Source organism: Eschrichtius robustus, chromosome X (genome assembly GCF_028021215.1).
Source record: "Eschrichtius robustus isolate mEscRob2 chromosome X, mEscRob2.pri, whole genome shotgun sequence".
In the NCBI taxonomy this organism is placed as follows: Eukaryota; Metazoa; Chordata; class Mammalia; order Artiodactyla; family Eschrichtiidae; genus Eschrichtius; species Eschrichtius robustus.
This window is the reverse complement of record NC_090845.1, coordinates 39,124,297-39,150,547: the sequence shown is the minus strand read 5'-3', so window position 1 is coordinate 39,150,547 and position 26,251 is coordinate 39,124,297. Positions and strand designations below refer to the sequence as shown.

Sequence of the window (26,251 nt, the reverse complement as noted above, 5' to 3'; positions counted from 1 at the left end):
AAAAAAAAAAAAAAAAAGGAAAACATAGAGGAATTCTTTGATAACATGTTGGAGTAGGAAAAAAACTAGGGCTCAATATTCAGACGTCCTAAAAGAAAAGATTGATGAAACAAACTACACAGAAAAAAAAAGCTCTCTGCATAGCTGAGAAACAAAACTATGATGTGAAAGTGAAAATACAAATGACAAAGTGTTAAAAAAAATTGGCTACTCGTATAACAAAGAACTAATCTTCCTAATATAGAGAGCTTCTACAAATCCATAAGAAATAGACCACTAACACAAAAGAAAAATAAGCAAGAGATATTTGTGGATAATTCACAGAAAAAGAAATGCAAATAGCCCTTAAACATACGGGAAGGTGTTTAAGCTCACTCAGAAGAGAACTATTCATTAAAACCATACAGGTAAAAAATAGAATCAGTCACACTGGCCAAAATACAAGTTTGTCACTGTGTTCACAGACCAAGCTATGGGAAAAGAAGCACTCTGGTGCATTGCTGGTGGAAGTGCAAATTGATTCAACTCCTGTGGGGAACAACTTGTTCACATGTACCCAAATTTCCATAGACATACTTATGTGTACAAAGTTAATCATTGGTAATAGCAAATGATGGAAAACTACCTATATGGTCATCAATAGGAGGATAGTTGGATAATTATGGTATAGCCACACAATAGAATATTCTGATTATACAAATGTAAAGAAGAATGGACTCTTTCTGTGTACTGATATGTAAAAATCTCCAGTATATACTGTATAGTAGGAAAAAGATATGGAACAATGTTTATAGTGTGCTTTCATGTAAAATGAGGAGAAAGTATATTCATACATTGCTACTTTTGTATATGGACACTCTGGAAGGATATACAAGTAACTAATATGTGGTTACTAGTTGGGATGGGGCAGGTGGAAATAAAACTTCACTGTATAACTTCATATATCACATGAAATAAGTGAATGTATTATCTACATAAAACATTAAATAATTAAAAGAGATGATAGCCAAGGCCATAAAGATGGATGAAAGCACTTAGGGAGAGACTGGAGACAGAGGCTGATTAATGACTGAACCCTGGGGCCCTCCAATATTAAAGAGTTGGGAAGGAGGAAGAGGACTCAGCACGAGAGACTGAAGGAGGAGGAAAACCAGGTAAGTGTGAGCTTGTGGGAGCCTTAGGACAAAAGGGTCAACGAGACAGTGCTCAGTGTCAGCGCTGGCTGCTGAAAGGCCTAGTAAGATGAGGAAGAAGAGGTGACTGTGACTTCAGTAAGAGCCACTTCAGTGGAATGATGGAGAAGAAAAGCTGATTAGAGTAAAAGAAAAATACAAGAGGTAAGGAAGTAGATGCAGTGAATTTGAGGTTTTGTGGAGACAGGCCGGGGCGGGGGGGAGAAAAATGGAGTAGCAAGCAGGAGAGGGACATGAGATCAAGAGAGGGCTTTGAGATGGGAGATAATAAAGGAATGATCTGGGAGAGAGGGCAATATGGATGATGCATTAATAGATGAGAGAGTACCACAGCGCTAGGTTCTTGAGAAAGGCACAAATAGAAGATTGGGCCTTAAACAGGAACCCTCCATGCTTCCTTCACTAGGAAGGAAAACATGTGAGAGGAGAAAAAGCATGATAGGGCCAGGGGTGATGATGCTAGTTCCTTTCTTAAGCTTTTAAACGGGGCTGTTACCCAAACATAGCCTTATCTTCTGGTACTACATACCTTTAAAAACACCTTTATTTTGGCTGCTTGATCATTAAAACATAGTAAGCCTGTAGCTATGTCCACCTTACTGACACTACCATTCAAAACAAATCTCATTAGTTGTTTGATCTCCCCTAGTAGATAACACATTCATAGGAACCATCCAGGGCTGAGCTTCTGGAAAGCCACAAGACAGGACGATAAACCCAACTTCCCTCTAGAGATAAAACCTGAAGAGTTGTATCCTACCCAAGTCCTAAGCAGGAAATGAATAAGATTACTTGAGTTGCTGTGCTGACAAATTTTAGGAAAATTTTTTTTAATTCTTAAAAAGTAATTTTTATTATCATCATTAAATCTAAATTCCTGTCCTCAAGATATTCCTTCTCGTTTGGTAAGAAACCAAAACAATACACTAAAAAAAAAAATAGTGCTAAGTTCCATTTTATATATTTATACCTTATCTCTAAAATTTGGAGGCAACTTATAAATGTCCATGCAAGAAAATGAAAAAAAGCTGGAAAAGTAAAAATGAGTAGGTGAAGATTCAACCAGGGGTATCGTCAGTAAATGCCATAGACCTAGGGCTCGGGGGTGGTGGGGGGGAGGTGGAGAGTGAAATCATGTACAGTTTCCACAGTGTTCAGAAGAGAAAAACATGTTTCTTAGAAGCAAAGCCTATCTGTTACACTAATACCAAGATAAATTTATCCCACAGGTCCTCTTACAAGATAAACTGTTAACACTGTAGATATCTTTGAAATCCACAGAATGAACAGGAGTGTGAATTGCACATGGCAGCTCCTGTGCCCCTTGTGAAAGAGAAGGCTCTGCCTGAGTGTATGCCAACTAAAGAACTCCTACGGGAAGTCTCCACAGTACATTCCAAGGACACAGTTCCTTGATGAAAACTGCCATTAAAATTTTGTGTTATTAAAATTCTGGAACATTATGGTAATTAAGTTTGAAGCATGCTGAGAATTAATATTCAAGTAAGACTCCAAAGTACTCTCAAAATAATGAGTTTTAAGAAGATGAAACTGAAAAGGTGTAAGGTTTCTTCCAAGTTTGGGATTAGCTGAATATTGCAATTTCTGCACAGGCAGTTACTAACTTACTTAATTGGCTATTGGGAGACCTCTGTCTCTCTCCCTAACAGGAACCCTTCCAGAAGGTGCTTACTGGCTCAGAATAGGGATGACTGACAGCATGAAATTTACACTTGCGTTTTTATGGTAATCTTCAGCAGGAGGGTTGGTCTGAAATACCCAGGCTGCCATGACTAGCAGCTGGACTCCTTAATATTCCTGCATGAACTTTCTCCACAAAATGTGGCCTTTCATGGAGACACTTGCACCATGGACATGCTCCAAAAGAGAAGCATGATCCTAGGATGAATAAATGGGAGTGTTCCATGTGAAAAGTACCAGATAATCTCCCTGTTGGCTGGATATAAGTTTTAGCACTAATTCAAAAAGATACATAGGGCTTCCCTGGTGGGGCAGTGGTTGAGAGCCTGCCTGCCAATGCAGGGGACACGGGTTTGAGCCCTGGTCTGGGAAGATCCCACATGCCGCGGAGCGACTAGGCCCGTGAGCCACAACTACTGAGCCTGCGTGTCTGGAGCCTGGGCTCCGCAACAAGAGAGGCCGCGATAGTGAGAGGCCTGCGCACCGCGATGAAGAGTGGCCCCCACTTGCCGCAACTAGAGAAAGCCCTCGCACAGAAACGAAGACCCAACACAGCCATAAATAAATAAATAAATAAATAAATAAATAAATAAATAAAATAAAAAAAAAAAAGATACATGCACCCCGATGTTCATAGCAGCATTATTTACAATTGCCAAGATAGGGAAGCAACCTAAGTGTCCATTAACAGATGAATGGACAAAGAAGATGTGGTACATATATACAATGGAATACTACTCAGCCATAAAAAAGAATGAAATTTTGCCAGTTGCAAAAATATGGATGGACTTGGAGGGCATTATGCTAAGTGAAATTAGTCAGAGAGAGAAAGACAAATGGTGTATGATATCACTTATAGGTAGAATCTAAAAAATAAAACAAACTAGTGAATATAACAAAAAAGAAACAGACTCACAGATATAGAAAACAAACTAGTGGTTACCAGTGGGGAGAGGGAGGAGGGGGCAAGATAGGGGTAGGGGATTAAGAGGAACAAACTACTATGTATAAAATAAATAAGCTACAAGGATATATTGTACAACACAGCCAATATTTTGTAATAACTATAAATGGAATAGAACCTTTAAAAAGTGGGAATCACTGTTGTACACCTAAAACATATAATACTGTACATCAATTATACCTCAATTCAAAATATATATATATATATGTTTTAGACACAGCATAATAAAGATGTCAGTTCTCTCCCAAATTGATCTATAAGTTCAGGACAGTAACCATCAAAATCCCAGCAAAATTTTTTGTAGATGTAGAAAAGCTTATTCTAAAATTAATATGGAAAGACAAAAACTAGAATAGCTAAAACAGTTCTGAAAAAGAACAAAGTGGGAGAAATCACTCTAGCCAATTTTAAGACTTACTATATAGCTAGAAACATAATTGAAACTCTGGTATTTGTGGAAGGATAGACACATAGATCAATGAAACAGAACAGAGAGCCCAGAAATAGACCCACCCAGGGATAAACAACTGATTTTTGACAAAGTTGCAAAAGCAATTCAATGGAGGAAGGATAGTCTTTTCAACAAATGGAGAAAGAACAATTGGACATTCATAGATAAAAAAGTAAATCTCAATCTAAACCTCACACAGTAAAAACTGAGTCAAAATAGATCATCAATTTAAATGTAAAACAATAAAATTATCAGAAAAAATAGTAGAAAATCTTTAGGACCTAGGACTAAGTGAAGAGTTCTTAGACATGACACCAAAAACAAGACCTACAAAAGGAAATACTGATAAATTGGGCTGCATCAAAATTTTAAACGTTCTAAAAAAATTAAAAGTGTTCTACAAAAGACCCTGTTAAGAAGATGAAGGGACTTCCCTGGTGGCACAGTGGTTAAGAATCCGCCTGCCAATGCAGGGGACACGGGTTCGAGCCCTGGTCCAGGAAGATCCCACGTGCCGCGGAGCCATTAAGCCCGTGCGCCACAACTGCTGAGCCTGCGCTCTAGAGCCTGCGAGCCACAACTACTGAGCCTGCATGCCACAACTACTGAAGCCCGTGTGCCTAGAGCCCGTGCTCTGCAACAACAGAAGCCACCACAATGAGAAGCCCGTGCACCACAACGAAGGGTAGCCCCCACTCGCCGCAACTAGAGAAAGCCTGCGCGCAGCAACGAAGACCCAATGCAGCCAAAACTAAATAAATAAATTTTAAAAAACTTAATTAATTAATTTTTAAAAAAAAAGCCCGTGCACTCTAGGGCCTGCGTGCCCCAACTATTGAGCCCGCATGCTGCAACAACGGAAGCCCTCGCGCCTTCAGAGCCTGTGCTCCACAACAAGAGAAGCACCGAAATGAGAAGCCCACGCATCACAACGAAGAGTAGCCCCCGCTCGCGGCAACTAGAGGAAGCTTGGCGCAGCAACAAAGACCCAACGCAGCTGAAGGAAAAAAAGACAACGAAAAGGCGCGCTATAGACTGGGAGAAAATCTTTGCAAATCCAATATCTGACAAAGGACTTGTATCTATGATATATAAAAACTCTCAAAACTCAACAGTCAAAAACAATAATTAAAAAACGGGCAAAAGACACGAACATGTATTTTACCAAAGAGAATATAAAGATGGCAAATAAGCACATGAAAAGATGTTCAACATCACTAGCCATTAGGGAAATGCAGATTAAGACCACTATGAGATATCACTTCACACCAATTAGAACAGCCAAAATAAAATGTGAAAATACCAAATGCTGGCGAGGACACAGAGAAACTGGATCTCTCATATGCATTGCTGGTGGGAATGTAAAATGGTACAGCCACTCTGGAAAATGGTTTGATGGGTTGTTAAACTAAACATAACTTACCATACAATCTAGCAATTGCACTCCTGGGCATTTATGCCAGAAAAGTGAAAACTTATGTCCACACAAAAACCAGTACACAAATGCTCACAGCAGCTTTAATTTGTAACAGTCAAAAATGGGAAACAAGCCAAATGTCCTTCAATGGCTGAGTGGATAAACAAACCATGGAACATCCATACTACTCAGCAATAAAAAGGAACAAATTATTTGCAAAAACCTGGATGGCTCTCAAGGGCCTTATGCTGAGTGACAAAAAACCCCAGTCTCAAAAGGTCACATACTGAGCAATTCCATTTACACAACAATTTTGAAATGACATTTTAGAGATGGAAAGCAGGTGAGTATTTGCCAGGGGTTGGTGACAGGGTGGGGAGGCAGGAAGGGGACAGGTGTGACTACAAAGAAGTAGCATGAGGGAGATCTTGGTGATGATGGAACACAAATCAACACATGATAAAACTGCATAGAATTATATAAATCCATGTAAAACTGATGACATCTGAATAAGGTCTGTGGATTGTACCACCATCAATTTCCTGGTTTTGATGTTGTATTACAGTTATGCCGGATGTAACCATTGGGGAAACTTGGGGAAGGGTACTCAGGACTTCTCTGTACTATTTTTGAAACTTCCTGTGAATCTGTAATCATTTCAAACTAAAAAAAATTTTAAAACCTAAGTTTTGGGAGTTCCCTGGCAGTCCAGTGGTTTGGACTCAGCACTTTCACTGCCATGGCCCCCAGTTCAATTCCTGGTCGGGGAATTAAGATCCTGCAAGCCATGCAGTGTGGTGAAAAAAAAAAGAAAAAACAAAAACCAAAAAACTAAGTTTTATTAGAATATATATTCTAGGGCTTCCCTGGTGGCGCAGCGGTTAAGAATCCGCCTGCCAATGCAGGGGACACGGGTTTGAGCCCTGGTCCAGGAAGATCCCACATGCCACGGAGCAACTAAGTCCGTGCGCCACAACTACTGAGCCTGCGCTCTACAGCCCATGCTCCGCAACAAGAGAAGCCACTGCAAGGAGAAGCCCGCGCACCGCAACAGATTATCCCCCGCTCGCCACAACTAGAGAAAGCCCACGCACAGCAACGAAGACCCAACGCAGCCAAAAATAAATAAAATTTTAAAAAAAGAATATATATTCTAATTATATAAAATTTGTTCAATAAGAAGCAACAGAAAATCTTTTAGTCAGAAGCAAGTATTGTCATTATTTTAGCATTCCCTTCTATGTATTTTCAAAATAGTTGAGATCATTCTACACTAATTGTAACCTGCCCTTTCTTCCACCCATTAGAGAAATTTTTTTCTCCACATCCGTTATAATTGTAAATGACAGCTTAATATTCTGAGTACAATACATAAAATTATTTTAAACATTAATATAGCTCCAATTCCAGCTAGAAGGAACAGGGTGAACAAAAACTAAGTCAGAGGCAGAGTGTGGGACGCACCTGGACAACAGCATATTCGGCTACTGTTTAAGGCATGAGAAATAAAAGCTGCAAAGGTAGACTAGTACCACACCATAGGGGCCACTTAATAGACTGCCATTAATTTGGTTGTATTATAATTTGGAATATAGAGATGATTCTGCCATGAACTACCTGAAGCATGATAATGGTATTTGGAACAAATGATAAAGGGTAGAGAACAGTATACTCCATTCTAATTTTGCTGCATCAGCATTACCTAGGGAGCTTTAGGAACAAAAAAGCAAAAGCAAAACACAAGATCCCTGAGGGAACCCCAGAAATTTTATTAGGACAGTTGCCCCAGAATCACTTCCCAGGTACTTCTGTTGCAACCCAGCTGGGAAACCACAAAAGAAAAACTAGGTTCCAAGAGGACAAGGACTACACCTGAGTTCACTGTTACATTCCCCAATGCCCAATACTCAGCAGACCCCAAATCAGTTTTTGAATGAAACTTAAATCAACCTTTGCCTTGCAAATGTCTACTAAATAACCCACTAGAGCCTATCAGGTGACTGGGTCAGAAGTTGAGGCTCCGAGACCTTTTGGCATACCATTAATCAACTGGTGTTAGGTAAATGAGATGGACTGTTGAAACCCTAGGTGTGGAGTGCACCCATATTAGGATGAGTGGAAAATGAAGAATGAGAATTTCCAGCCCAAGATGGAAGAGGTATTTTTTATTCTACTTTTCTCTTTTAAAAATGTCATCTTCAGTGTTACAAGGAAAAGAGGGGCAACCCCAATTATAAACCATGACTATATCTGCAAAATACAATAAAATCAGAACTGAAACAGGGCATTCATCCACAGAAAACCCAAGTGTCACAGGGCTAACAGGCCCACCTAGTGATCCTTTGAAGAGGAAGGAAATTAGGGATGTGGTTGGGTGCCCAGAGGATAGAGATAACATCAGTACTTTATTCTTCATCCATCCACCAGTTCACTAGCATTTGGGTTGTTTCCACTTTTGGGTTGTGAATAATGCTACGAACATTCACATGCAAGCCTAAGCTGTAGATTCTTTCTCCTGGGTAGAATTCTCCTAGGAGTAGAACTGCTGAATCATATAATTCTGTTTAAAAAAAAACCCCAAAACCTCCATGTTTAACTTTTGTTTTGAGACACCTCCTCTTAATGTGTTGACCTGTTGTTTCCTCCCATAATAAACGTTTCCATGTCATGAAATTTTCTTCCACAATACAGCTAAACATAGTGCTGTATCAAAATAATCTTATTTCTGGAATTACTCTAAACACATGTAGGTAGGGAAAATGGAGATAAAAATGAATTAGAAAGAAATGGAGAAGTCACTAGAGGAGAGCCGCATTAGAATCAGACTAAACATGCTGAAAAGTAGACTATAAACTGCCATGAGAAGCAGCAGCAAAGCAGTTTAAAACATACCCAGAATCATGTTCAATGAGAACAGAAATGTTGAGGAAAAAAAAAAAAATCCCAAACTGAACCCATAACTGCAGTGAATGAAATCTCTGCAATCTGGTGGAGAGGGGGATTAAGAGCAGTCAACACCCAGATATCTTAAGTTACTGAACTTCAGAATGCACCTGTGACCACTTCAACCAGGTCACTTAAAAAGGGCAAGAAAAAAAGCCATCGGAACAAATTTACGTCTAAGCATCAAGACACTGGGTATTTTCAAACATGACCCCTGTAAATCGTTTTTTGAAAAATATTATCTGATGTTGAAATTCAGCTGAGAGATGGAACGAACCCAGGAACACTTTAAAAGTGGGGAAATAATGAACTTATGTATTTAAGTATCTACAGAAATGTTAATAAACTTGGGTAAACATCTGCTAGACTAGAAGTAATCTCAAGAATTTAGGCAGTTCCTCCAGAGCAGTCATCTTAAGTGTTCACTCCTCATAATTTACATAAAAGGGCCAGTGAACCACGCTTAGAATCCAATTTCACTCTATTTCAACCACCTTCAGCCATTTGACTCTTTTCCATCTTGCCATTCTAAGGCAACCTCTTTCCATGCTTTCGATTAAGTTGACTCAACTACCTTCCTATCTCCAAAATCAGTGTAGCATATTATGCTCCAAAATTCTGCCCTACAAATTTAGGCTTGCTGCTCTGAAATTATGACTGATAAGCTCCGAAAATATAACTATCCAGAACCAAGTATGTCTTTACAATGCAAAAAAGTTCTTAATCATACTGTAAAACTAGAACTCAAAACTGCAACAAAAGGTGAACACATGTACTTTCATTAAGTGAAGCCATACCAAATTGCCAACATTTGACCATTTTTGACCCCCAAAACCAGAATAACCGTTTAATCTGGTTCATCACAACTTGTTAGAAGTTATCCAGTTAAGGCTCTCGTATCATCTCCTGTTAACTGGCAGCAGCTGCCTGCAGCAATGTGTGGTGAAACTGGATGTCAGCAAATAAAACTAAAGGTAGACAAGGCACACCCAGGCCATCTCTATCAACCTGACCCCAAATACATTCTTATCCCTAAGTACTTACCACACTTGTTAGATTACTAATACATTTGATTTTTACCCAATTCATTTTTCCACTGTTCAACCATCCTTTGTATCAAGTGCTTCCAAGAACAGAGATTCCCCCCCCCATAAATTTCAAACTATAATCAATAAGGTGTATAATAAGGACCTTTTAGATTTCCATCTATTACAAAAATCCTTTTTTCACTCTACTCCAAACACACACCATCTTCATCATTTATTAAAATTGCACCAGAGTAATTCTGTATCCAAGAGGCATTTCAAAATCAGCACTGGATGGCAACCCAAAAAATTACATCTTACAACTAACTCTTCAGGCAAGAGCACAACTTTATTTTCACCTCTAATAATAAACCACAATTGACAACAACAAAAGAAACTGTGCAGTTCAACTTTTTATTTTAATAAAATCAGAATATGCACAGCACATGCAGTGCTAGCATCTAAACTAATACAATAAGCAATTACTAAAGCTACAGTGACTTGAGGTTCAATCTTCACATTCAGCAAGTTTAAATCCATCTTATGTGATTTTTGAAACCTTATAACTGAAAATATTGCTTGCTGATAAAACTTGCTCAAATGCTATCACTGAATGTACAAGTCACTGATTATGCCAATACAACAAAGATAACCACATGTTTGAGGATTGCAATGAGCCAGACATTCACTGAAAAAAAAAAAATACACACAACGAAACAAAACTCACACAATTATCTGAGAATCTGGACACTTCGTATCAGTGTTTTGAAGTGTTTCATTAATATCTTAAGACAAGTGTATCAAAACCTTGGCATGATTCAATTTAAAGTCGCCAATTTTATTTTTACTAACATCAGAAAGTTATGGCTACACTGCCAATGCCGGGTCTGCTTAATTTGACTTAAGAGTTTAATATGACTTAACATTAAAAGCTCACACTACCCCGAAATATATAGTTTCACGCATACGGTGACATTCAACATTCAAGTGCCAGTGTTTTTGTACTGTCTTTTGGTCAAGTTTCTTTAAACTTTCAAAGAATCACTTTTAGGCTTACAAAAATAAATATTTGTCAAAATGTTCAATAAATATTACATAAAACTAGCAGCAAAAAGTATCTAGAAATCTGTCGTGTGCAAATAGTTTTCTTCCCAACTATCATTCCCATGGTCCCAAATAAATTTTAGAATCTAGTCCCATCCCCTTCCTAGACAAGCTGCGTTCAACAATCTCCAAGAGACAAAATAAGATTGGAAGTATAAGGACACGCACACAAGACATATATATAAAATTCTCTGAATGTGCAATAAAAGAAGTACTTTGTAAAAAGTTATGGGCAAAATGTACAAGGGCCTAAACCTAGACTAATTGAAATAGCACCATAACAAATGACCTCAATACTGTCAAGTGCACCTACTTAATAAAAGTTTTAGAACAAGGCACAATACACTTGAAAATCTATTGCACTTTAGGAAATTTTTGCCATCTTCCTATGCCACTGTAAAAAGATTGAGCGTTTTGATCACCGCATTCTGGCCACAAAATTAGCACAGAATTCAAAGTGGCAGAGGCATTTTAGTGGTGGACAATGCTCATCTTTGGCCAGATTTAGCATAAACAGACTATAAATACAATGGAAACCTATGCAACTAAAACTGACTAAAACTGCACTGTATAGCAGAATTGACACCTTGTGCAGTTATGTACATATTTCCAACCTGTGTGATCTCAAAGATTTCAGTTTGTTACTCTTCTGGAGCCATTTTTACAAAGTCTATAGTAAGCCAGTTTAACATCTCAACGCAGCTTGAACAGAGTAATGTAAATCGGCATTTAAAATAAAGCCTGCTGCATTAATTCTTCCTGTTCATACCCTCTTGACCAAAAAACATCAACACTAGCATGCGTTATTAGACCAAAAATCATCCAGGGCCCTAATGAGGGCTGGTCATTGCTGTGGTCAGCCATTCTACCATTTCAGTTTCATTTATGGCAGGCATTTAAAAAGTCTAAGTAGATGAATTCTCCTAAAAACCTATCTCAAGTTATCAGACCTTTAAACTTTCCCTGTAATAGTATGCCCACATCTGGCTAGCTCATAATTAATGATCTGCCTAAACATTGAAAGAGGAATTGCTGTATTTACTTGCATTAACTTTGAAAACAGTGCTTTGAATGTATGCATGTATTCATACATCACCTCATCATGACTGGAATGGCTTGTTTAAAGACTATCAGGTTCTAAATACCTATCCAGGATAGAGTGAGCAAATCAGAACTTTAACTTAATACAGTTTGCCACATTAGAAACTAATTCCATTAATATGCTTCAAGACGTTTGTTGTTTGTTTTCCCCCAATCTCCAAGTATCAAAAAGCCCTAATGCAGGCTACCGCATAAGTTTTTTCCTTATAGTATTTATGGATGAATCGATGATTCCTGTTAAGTTGTATCACACCTGTGTGCCAAGGTTTGATTTTAGCCCAAGTTCAGTATATTTATTTTGTCAAAACAATTGGTATCTTGAGCATTACTGAGCCAACAGGACATCAAAATAAAAAGTTGTCTAAAGTTAAAGGCACAGTACATTAACAAACAAATGATCCTCAGTCACAAAATTATAAATGCAGTTTGGGATGGGGGTTGGGAGGGGAGTTAATCCAAACTACAGCAATGAAGTCTTCAAACCACCTTCTGAACAGGGCTGCTGATTGTTCCTTTCAACTCTTCATGTGACCTTGAGCTCCCTTAAAAAAAAAATTTCAGTGGAGAATCACAGCTGGTAATGTACTGCGAGTTCTTGAAGCTACACAAGGTATAGTCTGGCTAAGTTACATGTGGTTTCCATATTAGCTTGTTTGGCAGGGTGACCTACTGCAGAGCAGGTTCAGTTACCCCACCAGTCAACCCCCTGGGAGTTATAATTTCCTCCATATCCATCACTGTTGTAAAAGCCTCCATAGCCACCTAATGAAAGATTTAAAAAAGAGAAAAATTAATTAAGTCATCCACTATTTAATACAATCTTTCCCTTCTTTATTTTTGATGCAAAATTACAGAAAGCAATCTACAGGGCCGAACTTCCCAATATTTTAAATTATGCTTTGAAAAAGATGGAAAAGAAAAAAAAACCCTTCCCAAAGATATGAGGTTAAAAATAAACATTACCTCCACCAAACCCTCTGCTGCTGCCATGGCCGCCTCCACCACTGCGGCTGCTGCTGGCGCGGCTGCTGCCAAAGCTGGAACTGCTGGGACCACTACTCTGTCGATAGTCTCTGGCACCAAATCCTCCACTGAATCTACTACTACAAGGACAAAATGTGTTAGAGTTCACATAAAGATGAAATTTCGACCAGATAACCCAAATCTTGTTAAAACTTCCCAATGACCAATATCTGATTTTCCAATTCAAACAATTCCATCCAGCCCTATCTTCCCTAATAGTGATTTTTAAAAGGCCTTAGGTGTGAAAAGGCTGACACCAACTTAATGTCACTTAAGTAACCTTGAAAAGTTAACCTTGGACATAGCACCCATCCCCATCATTATACACCATTTGTTAACTCACCTTTTGGATCGTCCACGACTGCTACCCTTGTAGTGGTGTTCATAAGCCATGTTTTCTAACCAAGATGGCACTTCTTGTTTAGCTTCAACAAGAAGATCCAACAAATCCTTGGTAATATTTATGTTCCTCTCATTAAAGAATGAGGTGGCAAGGCCTAAAACAGTTCCAAAAAGTACATAAATTAAGGTCTTCCATGAAGTAGCACAGTATTACTTTCATATTAGAGTATTAAGTAGAATACTAAAAAAACAGCACTATAAAAAAGCACTACTATTTGCTATTTAACTAACTCAAAGTTCTTTGAACAAACCCTGACTTTTCCTTCCACTTCTGCTAAGATATATCTTAATCGCATTCCTTGAAAATAGGAGTTCTTCTAATAAGATCCTGAAAGTTCTTTGCTGCAAGAACCACACTGAAAATCAGAAACCACCACACCATCAAGTAACCACACACTTACCAAGGTTTCCTACACGTCCTGTACGGCCAATGCGATGTACATATTCTTCAATATCACTGGGCAAGTCAAAATTGATAACATGTTTCACATTTGAAATGTCCAGTCCTCTTGCTGCTACCTAGAAAATAACTTCTGTTACATATGGTCCATTTAAAAGAAAGCAAATAGTTGAACATGGCGACCTTGAGAATAAGATTATATTATACATACTGCTGTAGCCACTAGAATCGGGCTTTTTCCTGAGCGGAACTGGTGAAGAGCCTCTTCTCTATCTCTCTGAGATCGGTCTCCATGGATACTCGTACAGGCATATCCTTCATGGTACAAGAAATCCTCTAGAGAATCTGCACCCTTTTTGGTCTCCACAAACACTAAGGTCAGTGAATCTTTGCCTGAAGTTAAAATATTACAAGGTTTCTGTCACTAAGAGTGGCTTGGTTCTCTTTGCACTTAATAAACTTGCAAATAGAGGCAATTAAAATAGACCGTTTCAACAGAATGTTTTGGATGAGGAGGAAAAGCAATAAAGGTGATCCAAATGGATTTATTACCTAAACCACCAGAGTGATGCTAAAATTATACCTGTTGCATTTAGAAGGTCAAGCAGAAATGACCGTTTGTCTGACTCTTCCACCCAGACTACTTTCTGTGTGATGTTCTCAGAGGTAGAGCCAACTCTTCCTACGGCCAGAAAGATATACTCATCCAAGAAATCACGAGCAAGCATCTGAAAGAAAAAAAAATTATTTTATTATCTATTGAGATAAACAAATTCCTAACTAAATAAGATTTGCAGCATCAAACAATACCTGTATTTCCTTCGGGAAAGTAGCACTAAACATCATAGTGTGGCGAACTCCCTTTGGTGGCATAGTATCTTGTTCAACGATTCTACGTATTTGAGGCTCAAACCCCATATCCAACATCCGATCAGCTTCATCTAACACCAAGTATCTGCCATGAAAAAAAAAAAAAAATCCAGTTTAGAATTTGAGGAGAAAAGACAGTTTTAATACAGCTGTTTCTATAAGCACAATTAATTATTCATTCAGGTAGGTAAAATTCCTCACACCACACAATTTGACCCATGTACGTGAGACAAAGCACAGGATCTTTGCCACTAAATAAATGGTCCAAGATAGTACACCCAAATTAGCTCTTATACTTGACTCTGGTCCCAAAGTCTGGTCATTCTCAGACTCTACTAAAATGTCACTGATTTTTCAACATTAAAATTACAATGAGCAAACTTTCTGGAAAAGCTGGAAGACTAAAATAAATCTCTTCTCCATCTTAAAGTTTATGGACAAGTTCCACAAAACTAATGGCCAGTAATTTTTTAAATTAATGCATTCCACACATTTAAAAATTAACATACTTGCAGAAGTCTAATCCAATCTTCCCTCTTTCCATCATATCCACTAGACGTCCTGGAGTGGCTACTAACAAGTGGCATCCACGTTCTAAGTCTCGAATTTGCTGACCAATATCAGCACCACCATAAACCACGCAAGGACGAACTCTAGATCGGTATGAAAACTGTTAAGCAAAGAAATTTTATCAACTTTAAGGCCAAGATTTTTACGTGGTCATAGAACACTGCATCAGAATCAATGAGAAAGCCGATGATCTCTGAAATGCATACTTACTTTCCTGGCTTCCTCGTAGATCTGTACAGCCAATTCTCTAGTTGGTGCTAACACCAAGGAGATTGGGTATTGTTTGCGGCGCCCATACCGTCCATTTTCCTAAGAAATAATTTATAAGTTAAACTCTTAACATCCTTTTTTAAAGCTTCATTACACATAATTCCCTTCTGTAATTCACGGATTATATGTAAAAACTGTTTCTAATTATATAGGTTAGAATACAAGTCTTACTGTCATTTAGAAAGCTTTCTCAACAGCTACCTACAAGGTTCTACAATCATTTCCCATTTTATATAGAAATATTTACCTTCATGGCCCTCAAAGCCTCGCCTGGACCATCAGAATAAATCTGACTCAAGATGGGCAAAAGAAATGCTGCAGTTTTTCCAGACCCTGTTTAAAAGAAAGCATATTCATTTAACCACAGAAAAACCTGCTTATTATTTTTGAATATATATTGGTAGATGACAGTGTTTTTTTTTAACTGCCCAACAACTTAACAATTAATTAGCAATTTTACTTTATTCCCAAATTAATTTTCTAAAAATTAATGGCTAATTAAAAAAATACCAAGTGACAACTGATCAATCTGTAATAGGAGTTAGCAAAATAAGGCCCAACCTGTATCTTTGTAAATAAAGCTTTACTGGAATATAGCTGTGACCAATAATTTTACATATCATCTATGGCTGCCTTCATACAACAGCAGAGCTGAATAGTTGCAACAGAGACCACATGGTCCATAATCCAAAAAAATATTTTGTTCATTTACAGAAAATGTATACCAAACTCTGGTCACTCACAATGTAGTAGTATTCACTTCTTCGCATTTGTGCAAAGAGAGCAGGAATTCTGTCTCAAAACTGGTGTCAATTTCAATTTTTTTAACACTTCCTTGAAGGTACTGTACATACTGATAATGTATAAAGGATGACATTCTCACTCTTCCATAGGGAAAGAAAGATACCAAATTATTCAAGTGCCATATATTTTTATTGGGAGAATCTTGTCACTCTTTCAAACTGGCCAAACTCACACAGATATAATAAAGCCTGTTCTCAATTCAGAGGCTATAACTACCCCCATTCCCAAAACATGGGAGGTAAGGACCCTTCCCTTGGCCACATTCCCATGGATCGCAAGCTATTCTCTAATCTTATCCTTCTTATCCCAGATACAATAATGTTATAGTGCTAACTTTCCCACCACTGCAATCACAATAACCTACCTATCCCTGTTGCAGCAATATCAGGGTCATGACTTTCTATAGGCTATCCCCAAGACACCCTAATGGAAACACTAGAGGTAATACAGGATCCAAAGGGCTAAGACAAAAGAGATACCATCCAGCTACTCCTTATCTATATCAAAGTATACTAGTCAGGCTACAAACAGGACTCGAGCTTCCCCATGAAACTTAGATACTTCATGCGTATTTTTTTGGTATTGGTTTTATGAGAGCAAGCAGAGTTAAGGTATCCTGGACAACTTTTTACTTTATCAAGTCTGCTTACCTGTTTGGGCACAAGCCATCAAGTCTCTCTTCTCTTTGATAATAGGAATAGCATGCTTTTGCACTGGAGTCGGACGAGTGTAGCGAGTAAGCTCAATGTTTCCCATAATAATTTCTCCCATCTCAACATCACTGAACTGTCAAGAAATTCATCAGGGTTAAATAGGTAGAAATGCTACCTGGAGCCATTTTGCTTTATACAAATACAATGGGGGAAAAACCCCTATCAACCAACTTGTACTTTAGTTTACAGCTGTTTTAAATAAAAGTTATCGTGTTACATTTTGAGGGGCAGGGGGAAAAAACAACAACAACAACCCCCTAAGCTTAACCTACACTGGAAAAGTTTTGGGTTCCTCCCATGTCTGACCTATTTTCTATTTCAAATTTTAGTAATGGTAACATTGAACTCAATCTCCCCCTTTCCACAAACCAACGAGGCAGGCTGTTAGAGTAACTTTAAAAGATTGTTAACACAAAGCAGGCATGGTCTATATAGGCCTTTAGGAAGCCCATCTCATCTTGATGTGCTGTGAAAATACTTACACTTCCCTCTGTCTTAAAGGTCAAGCAAAAATACTTACACTTTCAATGTGTGGAGGACAGTTGTTGCCTGTTGCCTCAACTGGAATGTCATCGTATTTTTCAAAGTTAATCCCGGTGTTGCCTCCAGAAAAAAGTTCTCTGAAATCAGAAGACCTGTAAGTTTGTTATACTAGCCAATAAGGCTTCATCACAATTAACATACATTTCAAAAACTTACTGTTCCAAGCGTTCACTTGGCGGGAGTGGTTTTGACCAATCATCTTCATCTGATTTGTCACACCAGCGACTATTTCCGCCACGTTCATATTTTCCAAAGCCACCTCTTTCACCACGGCTGCCAATGCTGTCATAGTCACCTCGTCCACGATCATCAAACCTGAACAGCACAAGCAATTAATCAGAATCTTATCATTTAACCATTATCAGATTCCTACCACTACTCTAGAACTGTGCCTGAAGAGAAGTTCATTATGGCTAATTTCAAGGATGTCAACAGTCCAGCTCAGGCTTACTCTTATTTGACAAATAAGGCCCTCTAACCAGATTGTATCATTTACATATTTTCTAAATTCAGTATCCTTCTTTATTCTTATTACACAGCCCACACAGGCGTCATACATGTTGAAATTGAATCACGTCTTTATACTTGAAACTAATAGAGTATTGTAAATCAACTGTAGTTCAATAAAAACAAACTACGCTTGGGAGGGGCGGGGGGTGGGGGGAAGAATCAGTCTTATACACATGAAACCAGCACATAACTTACACCTTTAAATGTTCTCATCCAAATATTTCTAGTGGTAGGGAAAAGAGGAAAGTATCACACCAAATATCAATTGTCCCAGTTATATCAGGATGCTACTTAAAGGACAATTCACCTGTGTGACAAACTTTGGATAAAAAGGTAGAAAATAATCCTTACCTGAATTAAGATGTTTTTAGTTTTAGGCCTGTTTTCGAAAAATCAGGACACAGAGGACTAACCACAGCTATTAGGCGCATGAGGTCAGTTCACCACACTTGTGTAATCAAAAATATAAGGTGTTTAAAAATCGTCATATAGAATATCCATGAAAATGTCAACCAAATTAGGCCATTCACTAAAACTTTCTTTTAAGTAGAATATGTAAAACTAAAGAAATATAAAAATAACTGATTTCATTATGCCAAAAGGCATGTTCTTCTAATTCTTGAATAACAAGTTCAATTTAGTAGACCTCTTACAGTTAATACATAAATATGATTAAACAGACATAATACCAATTTCTAAATTGTTGTATTGTACATGTAAAAAAGGCAAGAAAATAAGAAATCACTCACCTTCCCCTTGATCCACTTCCACGATCACTGAAGAAACTAGACTTCCCTCTTGAATCACTACGGCAACCAAAACTGCTGTATGCATCCTTATCTTTACTAGAACTCCACCCTGAACTGTCTTTATCATAGAATCCTTCAAAAAAAAAAAAAAAAAAAAAAAGCAAACCCATTTTATTATATTATTTAGAAAATGACAATACTTTAAAACATGTTTCCGAATCTGAAGCCCTCTGACTATCCCACCTCTGGACCAGAGGGACAATGGAAATATTCTTACCACGGCACTAGAATATACTGTGCACTAAACAAAGCAATCGACAGTCTGAAAATGTTCTGAATGAATACCACTTCTAAAAGGTCAATAGCTTTGCCTGTAACACAATGATTATGGTATTGTTACATGACCATCACAATTTAACTTCCATTCATTTTATAAGTGTGAATGAGTTTACTAGGAGTTACCATTATTTCAATGTCTCTTAAAAGTGACATTCATTTAAAACATTAAGAATGTCAGTTTACTTGGATTAATACAGTATTTCTTAGTTTCAACAGTAAAAAGTTTAAGAACAGTGCTCTGTTCACATGAAGTACATACTACCAGATGAGAATTAGGAATATATAGAAAAAAGGAAAATCCTCATCCCTACACAACTCAGTGTAGACAGGTTCCTAGGGTACAGCTATAAACATTCAGTAAGAGGGGATGACAAAGGTGTAAATTATCCCAACAGGTAGACGGTTTAAAGACAAGTAGAGGGTTTAACTAGCTTCAGTGACACTTTATTAAACAGTCAGAGATAGTTTATTTAAGTTACTTTCCTTCCACCTCCTGCCTCTACCAGCCAGGTGATCAACAGTCTTAGCTACCAATAGAGCTGAGTTAGATTTCTAAGATCTCTTTCAGCTCTAACTCCTATATGATACTGCCTCTCTCCCTGCTGATTCCTGTCATTGCAACAAAGGGAGAAAAGCACTAAATATACATAGGAGTCAATTTCAGCTACTGCATTCTAAGAAATGAGCACCCATGACGATAAAGACTCTACAGTAAATAAAAGCAATGATATGATATCTGTAAAACAGGACTGATGATAAATATCAGATGGTTTGTTATAAAGATTAAATAAGATGGTATATTAATAGCATTTGATATAGGGTTTATCTTACAGTAGACAAAGTGAATGCTGGCTACAAATAAATACCTATGGAATCCAAAAAAAAAAAAAGCAATGATATGATAGCTAAGAAATTATAATACAGATTTTATATTCCATGTATTGCCAGGGACAGTGAAGCTAACACGGACTACCTATGGATATGGAGAAACGACAGCAAACCATGTGCTTCTGTGGACTCTCCACCCTTCCAATCCTGCCTTCCTTATCCACTATCTTCCCTCTTCTTGACCTTCAGTTTCCCTGACCTTCCCCTTTTCCTCCAAATCTCAGATCACCTATTTTATGGAATACACAGCACCCAAACAATTGTCCAATTGTCCCATAATATGAGCCATATACTAGTTCTCTGTCACTTATTTACAAAGTTAATGGGAAAAGACCAGCTGTTGTTGATACCTTTTAGACAAGACCCTTCAAATGAAGCAGTTAAGGCAAGGAGATGAAGCCAGAGAATCACTCCCATCTATTGGGAGCGTGCCCAATGCTTGTTAACTATTCCCCAATAACCCCATCTTCATTTTGGCACCTCTGCAAGACAGAAATAACTGGGTTGTCATCACTATGCAGCAGTTTGGTTTACACAGTAATGGGTGCCCAATCACCTTTTTCAAATTGAAATCATGCTGTGAATGATTACAAACACAGGTTAAGCACAAGACTAGTGAAATTGTACAAAACCATGCCCTTGGCCTCAGAAGAGTTTGACACAGGAAATGCAGTTTTCCACTGTCTGACATTAGATGAGTTTTTCCAAAATGAGTAAACCCTAATATCTGAAATAGTTCTGCCAGTAGCAGAGGTGAGGCACAATGTTTACAGACTTCTCCAGGTGTCTCATTTTCCCTAGGCTCCAACTTCTAAATGCAGCAAGAATTAGGTATACCAAGTTGTTCAAAGGACTTACCTTTAGTAGCTTCTCTGTTCCTTAAGTGAGGAGGAATATAGCGCCCTTCTAAAAGAAATTAACAAAGTTAAACTTCATATTCCATAAAGCTTTAAGTTAAAGCTTTTTGGCCAAAATTTGTGCTATTAAAAAACAGTCCTAGAAAGAAAATTTTTAAATCTATAGTCCTCCAGTCTGACTATGTACTTGGAAATTGAGAAGTGGGGAAAAAAAAATCTACTTTTATTTTAAACGGGTTATTGCGTTAATAAGTAGAATTTTAAAAGGGAAAGGAGAACTTTCCCTTTCCCTAGGTTTGACTTGGAACCTAATAGTTGAAATCTACAAATACATAAATTTAACTTGTCACTAGTGGTTAATTTAACACAGTATTTTAAAAGGCCTGCTATGATTTCAGAGAATTGTCACAAACTAACAAGAGTTACAACGTTAAGTATTACTACAACAACCTAAAAAACATGTAACAAACATTAATAAATCATTTCACATGTAGCAGAAGTGTTACTATAACAACCCAAAAGTAATAAACATGTAACTAGCCACTAAGAGGCTTTTTTGTTTCTACCCTGGTTAAGTTCCAAGACATAGAATACATATGTAACATAGGAAAGTTGCAAGAGGGGGAATGATTTCAAGGAACTGTGAATCTTAATTCGAGACTTGCAGAGTTTAAGGAAAGTCAACTGTTTTTCTGTATGCACAAGAATACAGCCTAGACAATGGATGAGAATCAAAAGCAAATAATGTATATATCCACCAAGTAAAGTCAACTTGCTTTATTACTAGTTAATCTGCAATTTAACCTCTTCACTTCTGGGTTGAATTAATTATTAAAGCTCTCTATTAGAATGATCAAGTCCTAAATGATTCTTAGCATGCCAAATAAAGTGAAATTTAAAACAAATACCAAGTAACTGTGCCCAGTGAGGCCCTCCTTGCCTAAAAATGAAGACCTGCCCTTTACTATGCAACAAGAGAGCTTGAAGAAATGGTGCTTTCAGACCTTACATACAGCCGATACACATTTTTTTTCTCTTTTTGGTTAATAGGGTAGGAAGAGACCTGAGCCAAAGCAGGTCTATTGCCAATAATAAACCACCAAGATCCCCTACACCTTAATACTAATCTCTACCAAGTATCCAAAAAACCCTTTTAAGAAAAAAAAAATTAAATAAAACTTCTATATCTAACTTTTCAAAAGAATACAACAATTCAGCATTTAAAATCCTAACCACCACCCCAAGATTCATTATGGCCTTGTTCTATTATTTTTTTTTTAAATATTTATTTGGCCGCACCAGGTCTTAGTTACAACATGCCGGATCTTTAGTTGTGGCATGCAGGATCTAGTTCCCTGACCAGGGATCGAACCCGGGCCCCCTGCATTGGGAGTGCAGATTCTTAACCACTGGGCCACCAGGGAAGTCCCTAGCCTTGTTCTATTATTAAGTCTCATGTTCTTCATGGGAAAGGGATAGCTGTAGCTGATGAATGTGAATGTTCCCTTTATTCAGTTTAATTCTGGTAGATCACTCTAATAGTGATATACACATTCCCATCACCTTTAAGCTGGGCTCAGGATTCATAATGGACATAATCAAACCCTTCTAGAGATAATTTGTGTTTTGTATAAGGTCCTTAATGATTGTTTTCATTCAAGAAAACTATTCCGTTTTGTTATAAAAAGACCACAAAGCAGGACTTCCACTGCAAGGGGCATGGGTTGTACCCCTGGTCGGGGAACTAAGATCCTGCATGCTGCGCGGTACGGCCAAAAAGAAAAAAAAAAAACAAACAAAAACCCCCCAATGCTACCCACCTAATTCTTTACACAGTAAAAATTGGCAGAGAAATTCTTAAATTTTAAACAAATCCAACGAAATATTAAGGTATTAAAGCTCTAATACTCAGTAACACAGCATTGTAAATCAACTATATTTCAATGAAATAATTTTTTTTTAAAAAGCCCTAATATTCACAGTAAATCCATAAAATGTTTTACTTACTGCTGGCGGTACTTCCTCCACTCTGATTATCAGAAGAGTTCAGGTCTAGGCCAGCAAACTAGAAAAGAGTTAAACTTTGGTTAGCAGCCCATGTGCAGAAATATCACACTAAGAGAAAACTAGTCTTGCTCTCTAGCATTTACTAGCACTAGTTGCCCTGTCTGCCTCACCGGGGATGTGAAACTCTTAAGGAGAATGTGACTAGGAATGTGCTTCGGAGACAATTAGGTTGTAAGCAAATGCAAAATACTTTACTACAGTACTACTGTATATACTGCAGAAAGTACCACACCAAGATGGTGGCGCTATCCAGGAGAAACTGGGTCCAAATTTAAGTCATTCATTCAAAATGAATCTTCCCTGTAACGTTTTCCATAGTAAAAGTTCAAGAAATTTAAATTATTTTAAAATGTCAAATAGTCATTGGATTCATTTTAGCTCCAAACATTTGGAAACAAATGTTTTCAATGCCCCCAGCTTTCTACTTGGAATTATTTTAAACCTACAAAGCACACCTGAAGAATGTCAGAACAAAAATTTTATCGACCATTTCATAGTTCCTTTATCCCTAAATACTGCACAAATATTTTAAATTAGAGTAGCACTCTTCAGAACAAAAATTAATATAACCACCACTTACTGAGCACTACTAAGCACAACCCTATGAAGTAGGTACCTACTTGTTCTCCCACTTTCACAGTTAAGTTCAGAACACTTCGGACATAAATGGCACAACTGGCATTTAGTGTCCTTAATGAGCAGGACACATTTTACTGCCTTTATCTCCACGTCTACCCGTCCCTTTACACTGGTAGCTCAAAGCCTCAACATTCTAAAAAAGAGATCTATCTTCGTCGCATTCTGTAATAACTAAGCAAACTATTTACAAGCAATAGGGGGAAAACGATATGTGCCAAAAGCAGTGTTTCATTTTTTTAATGTACCCAGTCACAGCACTATTGCCACCTGTTTGCAAAGGTGATACGCTATACCATAACGTTTAAGTTCTCTGTTAAAAGCTCAAGGTTATACTGTCAAATTGCAAGCATCATCAATGGAGGCACCGAAAATTGGAAGCAGATGCTAAATCTTGAAAAAAAAAAATGAGTATGGTAAGGCAGCTCATTTCCTAATTTCTATCAGCAAAATTGCTGTCATGTTTTCTCGGCACTAGTTATCTCAGCAACAGACTGATACTTTAACGCACAATAGGAACAAACTTTCTTTTTGCACTTGTTGCAGTACGTTTTGTTATTAATTTTACACTTGGCAAACACTAAATGCTACTGTAAACTGTTAGGATTACGTTATTGCAATTTTCTCAGTTGTGAAATTAGCTTGCTGCTTAATTCTAACGACTCTGCATACTTTTTCCAATTACTTCGATTACAAATTTCATTCCTGCCTAGAATCTTAAATACAGCACTACCTACACGGCAAATGTTAAAACTGGGAACAGCCTATGCTCTTGATAAGAGATTTTTTATGTCTCTGCTCCATTTAACATATGACGCGTCAGCAATTTGGAGAATTCAAACTGATTCATTAATGGAAAAAATGCTGCCCCCAAAACAGGTCACTAAGTCCTTAAAAACATATTACACACGACTACATTAAAGTCTACTGACAATTCATTTGCGTCACTCAACTTCGTTTCTGAATTTCGGAGCTCGTGGTAGGCAGAAGTTTACTTAAAGGCAACAAACATCGCACTGAAGAGCTTCTCTGAAGCGCGGTGCCACTGTTGCTGAGGGATGCAGACTTCCTGCCACCTCAGCCCAGAACCTCTCCTCTACCTCTAAACCCTTAGAAGAGGGCGTTCCGGTTAAGACGACAGACCCGGAGCCTCTGACCTATTTCAAAATTTCAGTCCACAAGCAGCAACAAGTCAACAACAAAATTGTTTATTTCTCCCCAAACCACATTCCGGGTGTTTTCCTCTGGCCGAGTCCCTAATCAAACGCCCGCATCAAAGTGGCCTAACCCTGAGGACACTCGTACACTCCGTGGCACCCCTTCCCCCCCAAACGACGCGCGGCCCTGGGCTAAATCGCCACACAGTGACTACCCTGAGCATGTGAAGCGGGGCGGCCGCAAACCCCCCTGACGTCTCCCCACCGCGTTCAACCTCGAACTCTAGAGCCCGGCGCCACCGCGCACGCAGCGGCCCATTCTTCCCTCCCTCCCCCCCCTCCCCTCCTCCCCCCCTCCCCCCTAATCTTCTGCGTCACAAAACTTTCCACTCCGGAAACGCGGCCTCACGGGCCGTGGCTCCCGGCCTGCGGAAGCCGGGCTGGAGCGAAAAAGGCCTGCGGAAGGAAGCCCGGGAGGAACAAGATGCCCATCCATCCCCGTTTCCGGGCCCTCGGCGGCCCGGCCTCTCCCGCTCGTGGGCCGCAGCGCCGCCCAGCCACCCGACACCACACAAAGGAGGCCGCCGCCATTACCCCGCGCGAAGGCCACCCCCCGCGCCGCCCCCTCCCACATTCCAGGGCCGCGTTCCTCCTCCCGCTCACACGCGCGTGCACACACACACGCCAACGCCGCTCGGCTCTGACAGGAATCCGAGCCGCGCACGCCGCGAGCGCCGGAGCCCTCAGGACCAAAAAGGTCCCCATTCGTGAACCGCCGCGCCACCCCCCCCCCCCCCCGTGGGTCACTAGTCAGTCGAGGTTCGCGCGTGCGCGCCTCCGCGAGAGCGCGCGCCCCCTCCCCCTCCGCCCGCCTGCGCACGCACACACAAAAGCCGCCATTGTGCTCAGGCCAGGGACAATACCGCGAGCCAAGCAGGGGCCCCAGCGACAGCTACAAGTAGCATTCCTGTCACCTTCCCGTTCCCCCACAGCCCTGGGGCATTCACACTCACCAGCCCGAGGGACCCAGCAAATGGGAACTGAGGATACCAGCTAGCACTGCGCCACAAACCAGGTTAAGTGAGGGGAGGGAATTCATGCGGCAACAACCCTGGTAGGCTGCTTGCGGCTCACCTGCTGGTCCAGCCCGAGCGCATTTTCCACCGCCACATGACTCATCCCTGAAGAGTACCGAGAACTCGGAGTCTTCCGCTGCTGAGCTAATGTGTTTGGCTCACCGCAAAGGCCCTCTCACGGGAGAACTGCGGCTCTGAGGCGCACGGCGCGGCCACGGATCTAATATACCCGCTGGAACGGCTGCTACGTCAGCACGTAAGACGTGTGCCCTCCCTCTCACACCCGCACTCCTCCCGCCGCTACGACTTCTGCCTAGCTACTGCGCTCTCGTTTAGTCCTAACCTCGCGGGATTTCCTAGTCGGTCGCGTCCCCGGCTCGTCGTCCTACCTTGGCACTGAGAGCGCCAAATGCTGTCCTAGTTCGCTTGAGTTCCACTTCCCCTGTCCTCCGCTATTACCCTAGCCAGGTCTAGGTCT

At 39.3% G+C, this 26,251-nt stretch overlaps 1 protein-coding gene across 4 annotated transcripts; it reads right to left on the bottom strand.

Moving 5' to 3' along the window:
• Window positions 1-10,022: 10,022 nt before the first annotated feature.
• On the bottom strand, window positions 10,023-25,981 carry DDX3X (DEAD-box helicase 3 X-linked). Of its 4 annotated transcripts, none has more exons than XM_068533782.1 (17): window positions 25,832-25,981; window positions 22,845-22,902; window positions 20,839-20,886; window positions 18,754-18,886; window positions 17,651-17,809; window positions 17,472-17,586; window positions 16,889-17,024; window positions 15,682-15,767; window positions 15,375-15,473; window positions 15,104-15,264; window positions 14,535-14,679; window positions 14,308-14,452; window positions 13,936-14,117; window positions 13,726-13,843; window positions 13,266-13,419; window positions 12,863-13,002; window positions 10,023-12,661 (listed from the first exon to the last, which is right to left on the bottom strand). In XM_068533782.1, exons 1-17 carry the CDS (start codon window positions 25,874-25,876, stop codon window positions 12,582-12,584), a joined length of 2,004 nt encoding a protein of 667 aa, XP_068389883.1. In that variant the 5' UTR covers window positions 25,877-25,981; the 3' UTR covers window positions 10,023-12,581. The 4 variants fall into 4 exon arrangements, with proteins under 4 accessions (XP_068389883.1, XP_068389884.1, XP_068389885.1 ...); XM_068533783.1 differs by having other exon boundaries at window positions 12,863-12,999; XM_068533784.1 differs by having other exon boundaries at window positions 17,472-17,571.
• Window positions 25,982-26,251: the final 270 nt, after the last annotated feature.